The 18,984-nt window shown below is 44.4% G+C and overlaps 1 protein-coding gene across 1 annotated transcript in view; it reads right to left on the bottom strand.

Moving 5' to 3' along the window:
• LOC119176951 (tachykinin-like peptides receptor 86C) overlaps positions 1-18,984 on the bottom strand; it is a 114,679-nt gene that overhangs the window by 48,729 nt on the left and 46,966 nt on the right. The window contains exon 3 of the mRNA XM_075878243.1: positions 11,373-11,588. Coding sequence (XP_075734358.1) covers positions 11,373-11,588 — 216 coding nt within the window. The remainder of the gene's footprint in view (positions 1-11,372; positions 11,589-18,984) is intronic.

Raw genomic sequence — 18,984 nt, forward strand, 5'->3', positions numbered from 1 at the left:
CAACCTAAGGTCCTATCTAGTCATCTTCAGCACTACGTTGAGCCTGCCCCGCCACGGTGGTCTAGAGGCTAAGGTACTCGGCTGCTGACTCACAGGTCGCGGGATTGAATTCCGGCGGCGGCTCCTGCATTTTCGATGGTGTCGAAAATGCTGTAGGCCCGTATGCTCAGCTTTGGGTGCACGTTAAAGAACCCCAGATGGTCCAAATTTCCGGAGCTCTCCACTACGGCTTCTCTCATAGTCATATGGTGGTTTGCGACGTTAAACCCCGCATATCAATCAACTACTTTGAGCCTTACCTGGATTCACGTGTAAAGTCGCGTCTATTAACAGGTATTCCAAAGCAGAGTCGTTCATACAACCTCTCAATATTCAGTCATTAGTGGCTTGAATTAGTTGGGGGCTGGCTTGAACTCCCCCACCAACTTTTCCAAAGAACTTCTTGATTATTATATCTTGTGTTGTAATCTCTTCTTATAAAAAATGTTCCTACTGCTTTGAAGGCACTGAGAACTCGTTTTAGAAGATACTATGTCAAACGGCACCAAGAAGAGCACTGATTACGTGAGATAATGGTATTAAAGAGCATTGACATCATGATTGAAAAAGCAAATCCCAGGCTGATGGAGTCGTGAGTCGACTCACTCAGACTCGCTCACTCAGATCGAGCCGTGAGTCTGAGTGAGTCCGAGTGAGAAATGTTTTGGCGAGTTTGAATCTTAGTGAGTTTGGCTGAAGAAAATTTTCTTCAGTGTGAGTCCGAGTGAGTGCAAAGGTCAAAATATACTTTTTGAGTGAGTTTGGGTGAGTTTCACAAGTTTTGCCGGCCTATAAGCGTACGCTACAAAATAAAGCTAAAACAATAAGGGGAGAGATGAGGTGAATGATACCTGCAGACATGCTTTATTTACTATGAGCCTTAATAACAACAGTGTCTGCTGTTCATCTTTGGCATGCCATTGGCGAGATATTACTGTGATTGGTGCGAAACGTCGCGAAGGTGATGTTTATCTTTTTTCTGTTGTTGTTCTCGCATTATGATTGTTGAAGAGGCGCGCGAAAAGCGCGCACGTCTGTGACAGGGCAACAGAGAGTAAGCATGTTACTGACGCTCTAAACATGATGTTGGAATGGCACAGAAAGGGATTCGCCATGACAGTATAATCTCGATTCCAGGCGTGTTGTATACTGCCAGGCTACCATGAAACCAAACTTCTTTCGTTGTCTTCTCATTGGTATTCAAGAAACCTCGTGCCATCAACTATGCCAAGTAACTTCAATGCATACCCATTCGTATCATGCTCTTTCTTGTGGGTGTGTACCACATGTTGTATCTAAAAATAGCGTTTACGTAAGAGAGGTCTTTGTGCATACGGCTTCAAGCGCGTATTCACTGCAAGACCACACACAGGATTTTTTCGTAAGAGAGAAGTTCACTTATGTTTCGCACTGGACACGTGATGAGTGAAGACATCTGGCCAATGCCAAAGCGCACATACGAACGCAATATACGTCATCTTCTGTTTATTTATTAAAGCCCCAGAAAATATAATGATAAACGTCCCGTCATTCTTGGCAAATTACCACCGTCGTGGTTTCTTCCGCCTGCCATCGCCATTCGTTTTTGCCATAGCTCGAACGAAGTCGCGTGTTTTTTTTTTTCTCGCTTGTTTCAAATTACTTCATATAGGCTGCTCTGGCAGTGCCCGACATCACTCTCCGCGCATGTAGGCAATACGTTACGCGCCTTCTGTGGGTTTATACTCGTAGTCGCAATGTCCCTCCGTCCCGCTTTCTGGTGCAACACACGTGAAACTGACGGCAAGCGACTTTTCATGATACCTGCTGCCAAGCGAGATCAGGTCTGAAGGAAGATTTGTCTTTTACGAAACAGTCACACTAATCATTTCTATCGGCCCTGAGAGTGACAATCTGGGCTTGTTGGTGTAACCAGATAACTGACAGTAGCGCATATTATATGCACAGTCACATAATAAAGACACGTTCGACACAACACAGCGCTAAATTTCAACAACGGCTTCATCGCTCGCTAATCTCGATAGTATATGCACTATCAAAACGTCAACGTTACGTTTGCATAGCTCTGACGACTATAAAGTGTTGCTTTTTTTTCTTTTTAAAAGAGCTGAGTGCATTTAACTCAAACTAAAAAAAAACGCTGCTTCTTACTGCTGACATTAATATCGGACTTGGCACACCCATTTATTCCAGTCTGGTATCTCACCAAACTACCTCAAACCTAGAAATGGGGCTAAAATTTGAATAGCTCATATCGTCCATGTGCAAGAATTAAATTTTACTTGGTTCGTATAGATTTTAACACTTCATTTATGCCTAAATTAGTTTATAAAGGTAGTCTAATTGCAGTGAATGAACGCTATAGGAATAATTTAAGGCAATATTAACCCCACCCTCATGCTTCCGTCACTGCCGTTTTTTTTTTTTTTTTTGTTGCAAGAGCTTAATGGTGATTACTAGATTTGTGAAGCGAGCACTCTTTTCAAGCAAAAGGCGCACCATTCTGGATTATCGGCCACGTTTTCTTTTTTTTTTGGTACCTGTTGAAGGCCTGCAAGAGAAATGCTTCAGCTCTTCTACTTATTAGCTTCTTATATTCTACGCTGTTTTGTATCATTTCATCGTCAACGGATAGATTTACAACCAACCTCTTCATTTTTTCTTCTATTTCAAGTATACTGTCTGGGAGCGAAAGATAAACATGACACTTTAGTGCTATACTCGCAAAGAAACTTTTAAAAAAGGCAGAAAGTAGGAAAATGTGCCTTTTCTCTTAATCTCCGAATTTCGCCCTACGACATCATGTCCTTCAGTAAGTACAAACTCGTGCCTAAGAAAACTCGCAAAGGAGCAAAAACACGATAGGAAAGCCACTATGAAACCGATGAAACACATTCGATGCTGCTACCTTATTTGTTTGGGTCATAATTTTTGACGCGCTGCTAGTTTATTATATCTTGCTCAGTTTGATTCAAACAGGTGCAGTATCTGGCTTTTTTATAAAAACTGCTTTTTAAGTTCACGAACTACTGTCAGTAACTGCATCATCAATATTACAAGGGCTACAAAAGAGAAAAATACTTCAAGTTTCGTGAAAATTAGCATATAGTTGCGGATTCTTTATTCGGCCTTCAAAAAAAACCCTACTAACTACTCGTGCATACATCAGACATTACGACATCATATCATTCACGGCGTGCAAGCGTATTTATCCTGGTTGCTTAAGCAAAGACAGCTTATCGCGATCATGTGTAATTGAGTTATTTATTTGAGAACAGCATTGATAAATTTTATACTCACGCATGCGTCACCAAATATTGAAATTCTGCTGGCCCCCAATACTAACCACGTCATCTATAACCTAATTATATACTCATCATGGCCGTGTCTTCAAATCTAGGCTTGCCCTCACATCGTTGGCAACGAAGGGCAAAGACACCGTCAAGATCAACGCTGTTATTACGCTCTCGCAACCTATCATTTATACATCTGCCGGTTTGTTCGTTGTAGGATATTTCACAAGTATGTGGTATCCGATGATAACCCACGTCTACATTCAACAAATTTATTGCTATGCTTCTTTTCGTATGCCGTTTCTGTTGTTCCTTCTTGTCGTTGTGCAACTTATTTGGCACTGGAAAGACGACGTTTGCGTCGCACCTCTCAGTGATCATCTTTATTCTGTGGGATAATTTATGAATGTTTGTGCTGACGGCTAACTTCATTTCATTTCGACACGCCAGAGATGCGGTCCGTGTCACATAGTCTCCCTGACGTCAAGGAAGTTAAACGGAGCTTTCCGCAAAGGAAGTTCGGCGTTCTTTGTTAGCGGCGGAACAGAGTACTCTCGTCCTCAGTAAACTGTGGCTACGGAAAAGACTGCAAACGCTTAACAGCCGCAATCAACACAAAATAATAAAGTTTATGAATGTTAAAAGTTATTTCACAGCATAATCCGTTTATAACGTGCATTTTACGAAAAGGAAACACGCCTTCGTACGACATGATGTGGAGTGTACGTACTTTCCGCGCCATGCCTTGCCAAAAGCCATCGCGTCACCATTTTTAAAACCTTTATCCGGGTCCGTGCCAGCCATCGTATCCGTGCGCACCGTGCTGTTTACACATGTGTAACTCGTTCGCTTCCTATTATTGTGCTCCTCATTCCACTTGAACACTGCCAAAATTCAAAGCAGTGGCTCAGGCGGGTTTTCTTCCTTCTTTGTAGTCACCGGTAACCATGTCGCCACTGCATGCTAACTGTTGTGCGACCCATTCGCAGCCAGGTCTTCGTGTACTGAACGCGAGATCTGTGCTCATCTGATATTGTAAAGAACATTTTGATTTACGTGGTCGCGCAACGTCAAAGAGCTCGGGGACAACTTGCAGTGTGTTTGTTAATCAGCGTACGTCGAAAAAACGCGTACCAAAATAAACGTAGTGTTGCCAGCACCCCTGTCATCTTTACTGCCAACATGCCAGCAGGTGTACGCATCTGTGATAAAAGCTAGAACATTTTTTCTTGTTTCGATATGCATAAATTATACTTTATATAATCACACGTACAATTGAGAATATTTGCAGATGGATTAGACGCGAAGTCTTGCGTGCATAGAACGTACAGCCGTCAGCACATTTAACTCAAAAGCTCCGACGCGTAGCCTCGGCTCGCTTGGACTGATGTAAGCGCTGCCAAGCGTTGAATATGATATGTTTGCTGCAGTTAACAATAGAGGGAGCAGGCGTCGGTTTCACAAGTAAACTTATGTCTCCAGTCTGCCTGACCGGCGGGTCGAATGCATTCACTTGGCACCCGATTTTCGCCACGTTTCGCTCGTGGCTACGTTATCACGCGTGCCCATGGTGTTCGTTGTCACATACTCGACTCGACAATGACCGATTGCGTGCGACCGCTTACGCACCTTTCGAGTTTGAATCCTCCGCTGCTGCTCAAAAGAAAACGCATGTATAAAAAGCAGAGCAAACGTAGGTTTATAAAGCTTAAATTGTCATCTTATCACATAACATACTTTAAGTAGAAAGGAAAATACTGATTATAAACAGGATATACTAGAAAGCAGCAGTGTGAATGTGCGCACACAATACCTCGTCGTTCCATCACATCTTTCTGATGCGGGTACCCCAACGCCCTCTGGCAGTGACGATTCAAAACGCTATGTCGAATAGAAAAGCTTGAACAAGGATAGCTATTTTTCTATACTTGAAGAAACGTTTAACACTAAAAAAGCTTGTCAAAGTGCGCTTTCGTTCCTAACTTTAGGTTCATGTTAAAGAACCTCGGTGGTCGAAATTTCCGGAGTCTGCAGAACTACGGCGCTCTTCTTTATCAAGTCATCGTTCAGGGACGTTAAGCCCCGAATATTAATACACACAGAAACCTTGCGCTCCAAGACCACATCTTCCGTGCCCCGCCGCGGTGGTCTAGTGGCTAAGGTACTCGGCTGCTGACCCGCATGTTGCGGGTTCGAATCCCGGCTGCGGCGGCTGCATTTCCGATGGAGGCGGAAATGTTGTAGGCCCGTGTGCTCAGATTTGGGGGCGCGGTAAAGAACCTCAGGTTGTCTAAATTTCCGGAGCCCTCCACTACGGCGTCTCTCATAATCATATGGTGGTTTTGGGACGTTAAATTCCGCATATCAAATCATATCAAACCACATCTTCCGTACAGCGTGAACCCAGAAGGAAGAAACACTCTAAATTGCGAGAACAGTTCAATTCGCGCTTTCAGAAAATAATGCCTCAGAACATGAAAACGCCGCCACATTTCAGATTTATTTATTGTGAAGCTTTAACAAACGCCACGAACGTGCGTTTACCCTGCTTTTTATACTTGTGAATCCTTTTGAGCAGTGGCTGTGAATTTAAACTCGAAAGGTGCGTAAGCTGTTGCACGCAATAGTTCAAAAGACACTTTTAGTTGGGCGTACGTAACAAGCCCAAGTACGCAGCACTGACACGGGAAAGAACTGCGCATGTGCAGTACTTAACGTATCGATTCCAGAGATGCGACGCCACGAAACCAGACGCTGTGTTCGTAACGAAACGCTTACTACGTTACGTTCTCGCGAGACCTTGAAGAAACCAGAACGGGAGTATATGGTGGCAGCAGGGGCGTTCGACGCCGACAGCAGTAGCGGACCTGATGCAAGGCATGTGTACTTCACAATGAAAAGCGATGTTTTCATGCCAGATAAGGTAAATTCAAGCGGCGCGTTCCGGCATTCTGATGATTCAAAAAAGGTTGCCTGGCGTCTCGCGAAAATCCTCAAGAATCGCCTTTGATTGGTTGTGCACGGGAACGCGTCTTTTTCTACCAAGGCTCACGGAGAATGAACCCGTAAATAAAACGGCGGCTTGGTTCATACTTTTATACATGGTGCAACAAAACACGCCTTCGACGTTGTGCAAGCTTTCACTCCTTAAATGTGCCCGTAGTAATCGTAAGGCCGTGAATGCCTGAAACTCGACCCCTTGCTTCAGGGTATACGCTGAGCTTCATCCGCAACAGTGCTGGATAGAACGCTGGAGTCGATCCAGTGTTCGATCAGACACCGTTCTTACACTGCACACCCAAGTTCAAAACAGCAAAGGTCAACGTGCGCATTCTGTGCACCCAGGAATGATGCTAAAAACCTGCCTAGTGAACGCCACGGCTCGACTTGTACGCTGGTGGTCCTTACCCTGGCCATCAAGATGTTTTTCACGCAGATCACAAAGGCCACGTTATTACTGGGACCTAACATGCACACTTCTAGCGTGGGTGGCGCTGATAAGCATTCCAAACCCTTGCATCTTGATTACAACTTCTCTAATGGAGTGAAACACATCAAGGTACGTTAAACTAAGAGTCGTTGCACGCTTCACTTGCAGCGTACGCAACGTAATTTTCACAGCGTACGCATCTTTCCCGTATACGCCCAAATACGACAAAGTATGCGACAACGAACGCCACGAGCGCGCTCGATACCATGAGCGAAACGTGGCCAAAACGGGACACTAAGTGAGTTCATTGCACCCACCGGTCAGGCAGACTGGAAACCAAAATTTACTAGTTAAGCCAACGCGTGCTTCATATATCGTTAACTGCAGCAAGCACATCATTTTCAATACTGGGGGCGCTTACCTCAGTCCAAGTGAGCTGAGGCCATGCGTCGGAGCGTTCGAGTTAAAGGTGCTGACGGCTGTACAGCAGCGCCTAGTGAGCCCCTTGCAGCTTCCGTCCAAAGCTTGTAAAATTGCTGTGTGACATGGCCGTATCGCCATCTCCGTCGAACTCCCTAGGGGAGCTTTACGTTGATGGAGTTTAACAAAGTTCGGTGGAGGCCCTGTAACAAAGGTATCAGTCACGTCTGCTCCGTCAGCGTTTAAGGTTCACTGTCATGGGATACCTCCGCTGGATGGGTGATGCGCCAAAAAAGGGTGCCTGGCGGAGAGTCGCAACGCAGCTCAGCCACTCACCCCCAACCGACCTGCCCCAGTGTACAGCGCTGAGAGCACGTGCGTGCGCCATTCCTGGCATTGACTTCAGCACGAAAAGCTCGAGCATCCACTACGCCAGTAATACTACACTACGGTATTAAAATATATTTTGTACGAAATCATTGGAAACCGGAAAGACGCTCTACAAAGTGGCCTGAGTCTCTCCATTGGCGTCGAAGAGACTGTGCAGCGCCATCATGGCGGCTCCTTCGTCATCATTTTCTGGCTGCTTGCTAGGATTATTATCAAGCGCTTGCAGGCTGACACACCTTCATTGATAAGACCATGCTGCTTCTATACTACGATGGCCACTTCTGCAGTTAAAAAATAAAGAGACACAAAGGGTAGCTGCATCAATTCGTGCTGCGGTGGTATGTATGTAGTATGTGGTCGTCGATCAAGCGAACTATCATGGTAGCATAGCATGCTCTCACGCTGCTACGTTCGTGGACACGGAATATATTCTTGATCGCGGCAGTCCCAGTTATTGGTCACGGCGGCCCCAGAGGCGAAATATAAAGAACACTCGTGTACTTGGTTCATGTGGATATCAGAAAACTCCAAGTCGTCAAAATTAATCTTAATGCCCCAAACTACGACATGGCTCATAATGATGCCTTCTTTAGCACGTACAATTCTAGCAATTATCGATGTTGATCGGGCACCTTATTTATGAGCAACCACATGCAAGTGGAAAAATTAAAACAGTACGACGAGTGAATACTGACTTCAAATGTCTCTTCGCCATGGCAGTCAATGCAGAAAGAACCTTTACCGCAAATCGGCTGACTACAAAGAGCGAAGCTTCAAGTAGCCCGCTGCTTTATTATTTGCACAGCATTTCTTGGCGAACTTCGGCGACCCTATCTATCTATCTATCTATTTATCTATCATTCTATCTATCTATCCATATATATATATATATATATATATATATATATATATATATATATATATATATATATATATATATATATATATATATATATATATATATATATATACAACATTTGGCTCTCCTGGCTGTCTCGATAATGGTATCGATACCATAATTGGTATGATATAACATGACTGTAGGACGAACACAAATGACTAGTCATAACATAAAAATCGCAACATCTGTGTCACGAATGTCATAATTTACATTTCATGGTCTTGCTACTCTTGCAGTGGTTTCTTTCGCATGACATATTGCAAAACTGGTATGGTATGACATGACTGCATGGCGAACATAGGAGACAAACCCTAACATGATAATCATGATATGCTTATCATGTAAAACATGACTAAATGCTATGCTCCTAGCGTGCTCGCGGCCCTTTCGCTAGCTCCACATATACCAAATTCGGTTTTACATGACATGAATGGATTACGAAGGTAAATGACACACCCAAACATAATAATAATGATATGCGGGTCATGTAAACATGATTACATGCTACACTCATAGTGCGCTCACAGCTGTTCCGCTAGTGTAACATATACTAAATTTGGTATTACGTGACGCGAACGAACGACAAAGGTAAATGACACCCCAAACATGATAATCATGGCATGCGTGTCATGTAAAACGTGATTACAAGCTACGCTCATAGTGCGGTCGTTTCGCTAGCTTTACACAGTTTTGGTATTATGTGACGACAATAGATGACGAAGGTATATGACTGGTGCAAACAACATAATTATGACATGCGTGTCATGTAAGAACATGACAACATACCACGCTCATGGTGCGCTAGCGTCCATTTCGCTAGCTTCACATGTACCAAATTCGGTATCGATGTGAATGGACGAAGAAGGTAAATGACACGTCCAAACATGGTAATCACAATATGAAAGTCATACAAGGTAGAATTTACGTCTGCCTCGTAACGTTGTGCTCATTTTAAAGTGACATATCAACCTTCGTTATTTGTGGTTCGCATATCATCGATTTCATTCCCACTGTACGTGAGATCTGCTAACTTTTCGTAAGATTAACCCTGTCTGTAGCACAAGTTATAGGGAGAAATCTCAGCATAAAGTATCCATCAGGTGCGCATTTTTCATAATGTGAGTTAAGTGGCTTAAGCGAACTGACCTCCACACCATCTCGTAGACAAGAAAGCTTTCTTTCTACGTAGGCTATTTGCAACGCCGTATAATTCCCCTCACTCGGTGGTTTCAAGTGAGCTTGGGGGTGGTAGTCCGATAAAAAAGATGTCACATATGTTGTATGCAACATAAACTATTGGTTTAGTTATAACAAAATATTAGTAAAAATCTGCTGGCTGACCGTGGTTTCCACTGGTGGCCGTCTTTCCTATCGAATAAATCTTCAAGACACGCGCTATTTGGTTTATACCCCGATGCCACTTGACAAGAGAGCGAGAGACAAACATACTCGGCTCGCCGACTGCCTGCATGCAACGCCACCCCCATTCTTATTCCCGAGGTTTAGAAAAAAAAAACGCCATAGAATGCGTCTTCCCTCATTTCTACGTATTGTGGTACTTGAATATGCAACAGTACCACTAACGTCCTTTTCTTTTGTTCCGGTGATCCGCAGCCGCATTAACTCTACCAGCACCACTCTTGTCAGCAGGAGTGGCTGGTTTATTCACGCTTTGGCCGCCAGGACGGTGCAGTCCGCACCACGCAAACTCCAGCGCTAGTTCCCTACGGCCATCCGCATTTCTTTTTACTATAATGGCAGCCGGCGACACCAGGTGTTACATGTTCCAAGAGCGTTTTACTTCCCACTTTTTTACTCGTGAAGCAGTGGACTAAAGGCAGGCCGCTCTAGCACATCATTGGTTTATTTTCATTCTTTTATTCATCGCAGAACCTATTTTATTTTGAACGCTGTAATTATGTAGGAGGACAGGGCACTGTGCAGAAACTTCACCTCCTACCTATAATGTACGACCCTGTGCACTCCTGTGACCTACATACTTGAAACGTAGAAGGTTCGAGTTATTGTTCTAGACGTACCACCATGTTTTTATTATGAACTTCCACTTCAGTCCTATGCATATTTATGGGTAAGGCGTGACGTTGGGTTACGTAGAGAGCAGTTGTGGAAGTAGCCTAATATTGTTGAAACGACAAAAGTAGAACTAGTTTGTAGACTCCATTACGAAAGAAGGCAAGGCGTGCAGACACGTGGAAACAGGAGAACCATGCAGACGACAGACGCGACGGCGTTTTGTGTTGTCTCGTTCTTTTCTTCTTTTTTCATAAATCTGCATGTCCTACCTTTCTGCATAATGGATCCTAAGAATATTTACTCAATAAAAGGGCCCTGCGACACTTTTCCAAGTAATTGAATCTTGGCGTCATTAAAAAAAAAGCTCATTGCCTCAAAAAATCGATCGCCGCAAAATTTTCAGAAACCGTCAAGCAAACTTGTAGTTACAGGAATTTGCAGCGCGCTTTAAGCGCTGTCTCTCTCCTTTCACACAGGCGAGCCACGCACTGTGCAGCTTACAGGGCTCAAATCAGCCAAGGCTGTGGCGTTGGGGAATATAGGGCAGTAATTTTGGTATATAGCATCATTTTGAGAAAGAGGAGAAAGGAAACACAGTTGGCGTTGAGAATTAATGGTAAGTTGCAGGCTGCACGCTGCGCTATAATGTTTGACTCTCGAGTCTTCAGGAGCGCCGACTATACCGATCGGCTGCGTTTTTTGATGGCGTTGAAAAGGTATTGCAACGCCCCATTACTAAATGAGTAAATACCAAAATTTACTTGATTGTGCAGGGGTGTGCGTTCCGGCGTGTGCGTGGTACTTGCGCAAGTTTGTGCCCGTGAACGTGATTGCGCATCGCCGAAGATAGAGCCAACAAACTCACACGTAATCGGCGAAAGAGCCGTGCAGACGGCCGTCCGGCCACACGAGCATGCAGACGGTTCGCACGCTGTGGTCTCCGTAGCGGTAAGACTGAGTGCGAGAGTAGAGCAGCGTAGGCAGCGACAGCAGAGCCGAGCCCGACCACACGACACACAAGGTCATCACGGCTTGCCGGCGCCGGGGACGTCCACACAAAGGCCGCACGATGGCGAAGTACCTGCGCAGTATACGGTGCACCTCACAAACCACTTCGACACAAAATGCACCCGCCAGTAGTACTTACATATCTCGAAAAGGGAGCATGTTTATCGGCCCATAAAATTAGCTCGGCACATTTAAAAAGAACTGTATACATACGTGATTACACAAAGCTTTACGTTCTTACTGATATGATATATTGTGTTTAACGTCCCAAAACCACCATATGATTATGAGAAACGCCGTAGTGGAGGGCTCCGGAGATTTCGACCACCTGGGGTTCTTTAACGTGCACCCAAATCTGAGCACACGGGCCTACAACATTTCCGCCTCCATCGGAAATGCAGCCGCCGCAGCTGGGATTCAAACCCGCGACCTGCGGGTCAGCAGATGAGTACCTTAGCCACTAGACCACCACAGCGGCGCAAGCTGTACGTTCTCTAAATCACTCACTAATTACTAGAGATTGTATTATAGGCAAATGCCTTTTTCGTTCCACGCGCTCCTATCGTGCAGATTGGATATATGAGCATGAATTAGAGGTTAAGGAGGGCTTTTATGAAATTTTTTATAGTGTCTCAAAATGCCTATTTTAGACATTTGTGCCCGAATTCCTACAAGTACCTATAAATGCCTGTATTCAATATAGTTGCCCAAATGAACACTACATAACCTTAATTTTTGCTTTTGAGTACAGTTGAAGACAGGTATTCATGTTACAGGGAAAAACCGAGTTTTCTGAACTCTATGGGGTGCGACCAATACTTCATTCCAGAAGTTTCCTTACGCCCTGTCAAGGCTACAAGGCCCCTTAGGCAATATGAAGGCTGATTAGACTTTACACATGTATTCATCCCCGTCGCGTCTGCTGTTATCATCTCCCTCACGTCTGCTCGCACGCGTAAAGAACAGGAGGTGCTGCTGTGCCGCCGCAGGACCATTACGAATCAATGCGAAACCGTGGAGTGTCATCAGGGGAAAGCAAAATGTAGCCCCCTGCCCCCCCCCCCCAAAAAAAAAAAAGAAACGGGACACAAGTGGTTTTTGTTTTGCTTGTCATTTACTGTATACATCCAGGGTGCTTCAGGTCACATGTGCAATTTTAGTTAGACACTGGAAGTTGTTGCGTGCCAAATAAAGAGCTTTGTACCACAATAATCTTTAATTTAATTCCAAGCCGTGAAAGCACAATGCGAGAATGTGACCTTGAAACGTTTGCCCCACTTGCGCTTTGTGGGCTTCACCAGCCAAATTAATTCCCTGTCCTTTTTGGTGTTGAAGCAACTCGGAGAACGTAACAAGACGCGACACATCAAAACGTCATGCGCAAACAAGGTTACATTCGCATTACAAGCACAAGCCGGGTACTGCACGCAAGCGGTGTAGTGTCATTTCTGAGTTCTCTGTGTTGAACAGCCTGTTGTTGTGGGATGGATCCCTTCATGCGCGCGCGTTTAGAAAGGCTGGCACGCATACTGTATCCTCACCACGACATACGGCGTCCAACTTCTGGAGCTCCTGTATTGAACGATGCACTAGTGGCTAAGGTACTCGGCTACTGACCCACAGGTCGCGGGATCAAATCCCGGCTGCGGCGGCTGCATTTCCGATGGAGGCGGAAATTTGTAGACCCATGTGCTCAGATTTGGGTGAACGTTAAAGAATCCCCAATGGTCGAAATCTCTGGAGCCCCCCTCTACGGCGCCTCTTATAATCATATGGTGGTTTTAGGACGTTAAACCCCACATACCAATCAAACAAGAAATCTGATTAGCTACTTTGACGTACGTAGAACCATTCCCTGTTGTACGTCAGCAACTTCACGTTGGGCGCGCGCCCATGAGTGGAATGGCAAGCGCCATTCAGTCTGACACTTCAACTCATAGCGGGGCGCGTATACTATAGCATCGCAAATCTTGGCGGAGGAAACTGTGAGTGCCCAGTGCATGCATTTCTCTCGCCTGCGATGTATGCTCAAACCTGGTTAAGGGTCATTTAATGTGTCCACAAACAGAGAAGTAACTAACCCTGTGTGATTTGACCCGGCTAATACGAGGCTACAATATCCTTCTGTCCTATTAGTGGTTTGGCTATTTGCTCCTGCGCGGCCCTTCTAAACTATGCCGTAAAGAAAGAGACACAGGAGCGTCTTTATTCGACGTTGAGGAATTAGCTCGCCATGGTGGACAATAAAAGGAGAGACCGCGTTCAGAAAAACCTGCGGGGAAAAGTTCCATGGCTTCTTTATACTATCATGAACTTGCAAACTTCTTTTGGCTTTCCTGTCGTAGACACAGGTCCAGTGCGTATTTCATCCAAAATTTGAATTTTTCTGAAAGTTAATTTTATTTATGGTTTTGGGTGCCTAAAACTGTGTTTGGCTGACAATTCTTGGTGCCTAAAACTCAATTTTTCGTGCCTTTAAATCCAACCTCTACTAAATACACAGCCATAGTAGTGTACCTAATGATCTATTTTGAGTAAATACTGTTTTTCATACAAACATTTATATATCGACCAAGAGGCACAGTAAAAAGCCTCAGTAAGAGTAGTAAGCTACTCTCACTGAATAGTAGTAAACTACTTCAATAAAAAATTTGAAATATCTGTGGATGCCTGCTTCCGTTAAATGGAAAGTTTTCTTTGTTTCTTCACGCAAACCTAACTGCACCTTCTCCATTTATTGCTATTTCATACCATTACTTGGCGATTATTTGTAGGAAGACTCCTAGGAACGGCTTCAGCCATATAACAGAAGTAGCATAGGCAACCACGTGGGCTTAAGCTATATATATATATATATATATATATATATATATATATATATATATATATATATATATATATATATATATATATATATATATATATATATATATATATATATATATATATATATATATATATATATATATATATATATATATATATATATATATATATATATATATATATATATATATATGTGTGTGTGTGTGTGTGTGTGTGTGTGTGTGTGTGTGTGTGTGTGTGTGTGCGTGTGCGTGTGTGTGTGCGTGTGTGTGTGTGTGTGTGTGTGTGTGTGTGTGTGTGTGTGTGTGTGTGTGTGTGTGTGTGTGTGTGACGCTATGATGACTGGGCGACGTGGCCTGGCTCATACGCCATGTTTTTTCCATTGTCACTTCTTCCTCCTCTGCTTCTACCAACCATCGCTTCATACCTCACATGATTCCCCCTCCCCGCGAAAGATGGCACCGCTTATAACCTACAAAAAATTGAAGAAGCCAATAAAGTGACAATGTCCAAATTCGCAGTATCACGTCCCGACGGAGTTCCACAGTCTCTTTAAATCTTCAAGCCCGAGGGAGCAGTCCGGTGAACTCTGTAACAACTCTGGTGGGTGAGGCTGACTGTTGCGTTCCGGACAGAGCGGGATACACGTGGATACTGACAATACTGCTAGAACTTTTGTTCGGGCTGACCAAGGTTGGAACGCCTTGTTGCATCGGCAGCTCGGATGTCGTCGGGGTTGTATTTTTCGCTGTGAATGGTGCAATCCTGATGCTTCTTGCTTGCATGCTTCTCGACAGACTGTGATGGAGTGCCTGAGTACTTGCGGTTTGCAAGCAGTGCTTCCGCGTCTTTCTCGGCGCTTTCTGTGGTGTTGCAATCGGCGGAATAGCAGGCGCTGGGAGCGTTTCTGGCGACTTTTCTCTGTCCGAAAGTGTCTGACGTCTTGTTGGTTTGGAGATCCTATTTTTCGGTGTTCTTTTATTGCTGAGTGCGCTTCCGTTGAATTTTGCGTTCGTCGATGCCCTCGTTGCAGTTTCTCTCGTTGTTGCATGGGTTTATGAACTTGGATTCTCTTGCTTTGCTGAGGCTGCTCAAGAGATGGCTGTAGTGGCAAGCCTTCCGGAATGGGGCATTCATTTACTTTGAGGTTTGACGCGTCCTGTAGACAGCTGATGCATGGTGAACAGGTTTCTTGCTTATCGGGCATGGTTGGTGGTGCGCCATCATTGCTAGCCTGCTCTTCAGAGGCTTCTGTGACGTGGTTTATTACGGACGCTTCTGAAAGACAACTGTGTACGAAGTTTGATGTATGATTTGCTTCTGAATTGGTTCGATTCTTGGATTGGTGCCCACTGCATGAGGGTACCACATGTGACGTCACATCACCAGGTTGAAAATGCGAATTTTGGCAAGTCTGTGGTGCCGTGGAAATGAACTCTTGCGACAAAAAACATTCAGAGTTGACAGATAGTTCATCAGGGGCTGCTTCTTCGCGGCTCACTATGGGTGGTTCTTGCGCCTGGTAGCATGCAACATTCGATGCGTCTGAGCCTTCTGTGTTTGGAGTTTCTGGTGGCTGCACACTGGACAGCAACACCGCAACAGGGGTAGTTCGGTTGGGTTTGAGTTGTGAATGGCCCTCTTTCTGTGCAACTAACGATGCAAGCTGTTCTGTCGCATGAATCTGGGTGGTAAGTCCAGGGCTTGGCGTAGCATCGTTCGAGCTCCGCAGCTTTAACCCGACCATTGTGAGCGTGCTAGATGTGAGATGGACATTGTGAGTCACGAAAGAGCCAAGCGATGGCAAACCAGGAGGCGGGCCAAGTCTGCGAGATGGGGAGTAAGCTGCTCCAATGCGTGAAGACTGATTTTCACTCTTTGAGTCATCTTGGAGTTGTTTGATATTTTCCCCATGTGTCAGCTGGTCTACCATGAACAAGGCGTCCTTATGACACGAATAGTGACCGTTAGGAGCCTTTGAAGAGCTGTGTCGTAGAAAACCAGGTGATGGACCATGTATGCGAGACGAAGCATGAAAGGCATCAGTAGATTGAGCGACGTCTCGTGTCGTATGTTGGTGCCACGACTTTGGAAATGCCGACTTTCGTGAAGAGAAACCTGGTGGAACGCCACGTTTCTTGAGAAATAAGCGTGGACTGTGACGGTCGAGTGTGGTTGTATGCAGATGGTCGGTAATGATGAAGTCCTTGTCGTAGTCATTAAAACGGGCAATCATCTCTTCCCTGATCTTTTGCCATGATTCGTCGTTTTCGAATATGTGTGTCAGGTAAAACTTGAATGCCTCGCCGGAGATGTAGTCAGTGAAGTTGGTGATCATTTCCTGTTCCGACCATGTCGCAGCGGTTGCGTGGTGCTCGAACAGGTCGAACCAGTCCTGTACAGGTCCATCGTCCGCTGCTCCGGTGTACTTGGGGATGGAAAGGTCGTCTGATGGTGCTGCCATAATGCTGGTCTTGGTGTAGTGTTGGGATGTACTTTCGTGGTCCACGTTCGGTCACTGCATCTTGCTCACACGTTCGAAGATGGTGGCTGGTTGATGAAGTGGCCGCCAGGCCTTCATCCTGTCGACTCGTGTGACGCTATGATGACTGGGCGACGTGGCCTATCTCATACGCCATGTTTTTTTCCATTGTCACTTCTTCCTCCTCTGCTTCTACCAACCATCGCTTCATACCTCACATATATATAGTCAAGTAGATAGATCCTCCGTGAGCTGTCACAACGTGGTTTATTTCGACGTTTCGGCCTAGAGTCTGGCCTTCATCAGGATCCTGATAAAGGCCAGACTCTAGGCCGAAACGTCGAAATAAACCACGTTGTGACCGCTCACGGAGGATCTACTTGACTATATACAACGCTACGGCCACTCAACCACTATGCCTGTCTATACACACACACACACACACACACACACATATATATATATATATATATATATATATATATATATATATATATATATATATATATATATATATATATATATATATAGTTATCTGTAATACCATTTGCTGCCTCTAAAATGATGCTGAAAAGTTCAATCATGTGATCAAATGAAGTGGTGCTTGGTCTTTCCGAAAGCTGTGTGTACAAATCATCATAACGTATGTTGAGTCCGCAATCACAAACACATTTATGTTTAGTCTTGAGGTATTTGGCTGTGTACAAACAAGGCTCACAGGGTCCCTTCCTGCAATCAGCTAAGACAACTCCACGACAAAAGCCCTCTGGTGTGGCTATTTTACCATGCAACGTATCATCGACGTCAAATGCTCTCTAATAAACTCTCACTGCAGTGAATTGTCAGTCATGTTTAATTCACTATCTTTATTTACTTTACTTTTACAATGTTAGGCAGTGCTGATTCAGTTTGCAACATTATTTATTATCGTATAACCAATAATAACTAATTAGGTCTCAGTAAGCCAGCTTCGTTACTAACTCACTGATATCTTAATTTGCCGTATTGTAACATGGCCAATCCTTTGTCCACTCCCTTTTCTGTGACTTCCGCTTGACTTGAAATCAGGAAGCCGATTCAACTGAACGTTGTTTTTTTATATTTACATGCGAAGCATTTCTTAGCGAACTTCGGCGACTTTGAGCGTATCTATCCATCTATCTATCTATTTATCTATCTATCTATCTATCTATATCTATCTATCTATCTATCTATCTATCTGTCTATCTATCTAGCCGCCTACGACTTTTAGCTCTCCTGGCCGTTTCAATAATGGCATCAATACCAAATTTTGTATGGCATAACATGACTTTATGATGAACATAAGTGACTAGTCATAACACAAAAATCGTTATATGTATGTCATGAATGTCATGATTTATATTTCATAGTCTATCTCTTCTGTTTTGATTTCGTTCACATGACATATTGCAAAACTGGTATGGTATGGCATGACAGCATGGCGAACATAAGTCTAACGTGCAAATCATGACAAGCATGTCATGTAAGTCATGACTACACTCCACGTTCATCATGCCTTCACGGCCATTTCGCTAGCTCCACATATACCAAATTTAGCATCACGTGACGTGAACAGACGACGAAGGTAGCCGACACGTCCAAACATGATGATCATGATATGCATGTCATGTAAAACATGACTGCAACCTTTTCTTTTTTTCCTTAGGCTCCGTACATAGTACTGCGACAAAGCTAAAAATTTTCCCATTCACTGACGCAGAGTATCTGTCATCTCCTCAATAAATATAAAAAGAGGAGCTGATGGGTAGATAGATTGATTGATTGATATGTGGGGTTTAACGTCCCAAAACCACTATATGATTATGAGAGACGGCGTAGTGGAGGGCTCCGGAAATTTAGACCACCTGGGGTTCTTTAACGTGCACCCAAATCTGAGCACACGGGCCAACAACAATTCCGCCTCCATCGGAAATGCAGCCGGCGCAGCCGGGATTCGAACCCGCGCCCTGCGGGTCAGCAGCCGAGTACCTTAGCCACTAGACCACCGCGGCGGGGCAGCTAATGGGTATATCAAGCCTCTTGTGTACAACGGTCATTCGGTTGAAAGTGATTATGACGTTTGTTTCCGGGTGATCGCTCGTAAGATGAACTGAGGCGTATACATGGTGGTGCATTGTTA

Source organism: Rhipicephalus microplus, chromosome X, assembly GCF_043290135.1.
Source record: "Rhipicephalus microplus isolate Deutch F79 chromosome X, USDA_Rmic, whole genome shotgun sequence".
NCBI lineage: Eukaryota > Metazoa > Arthropoda > Arachnida > Ixodida > Ixodidae > Rhipicephalus > Rhipicephalus microplus.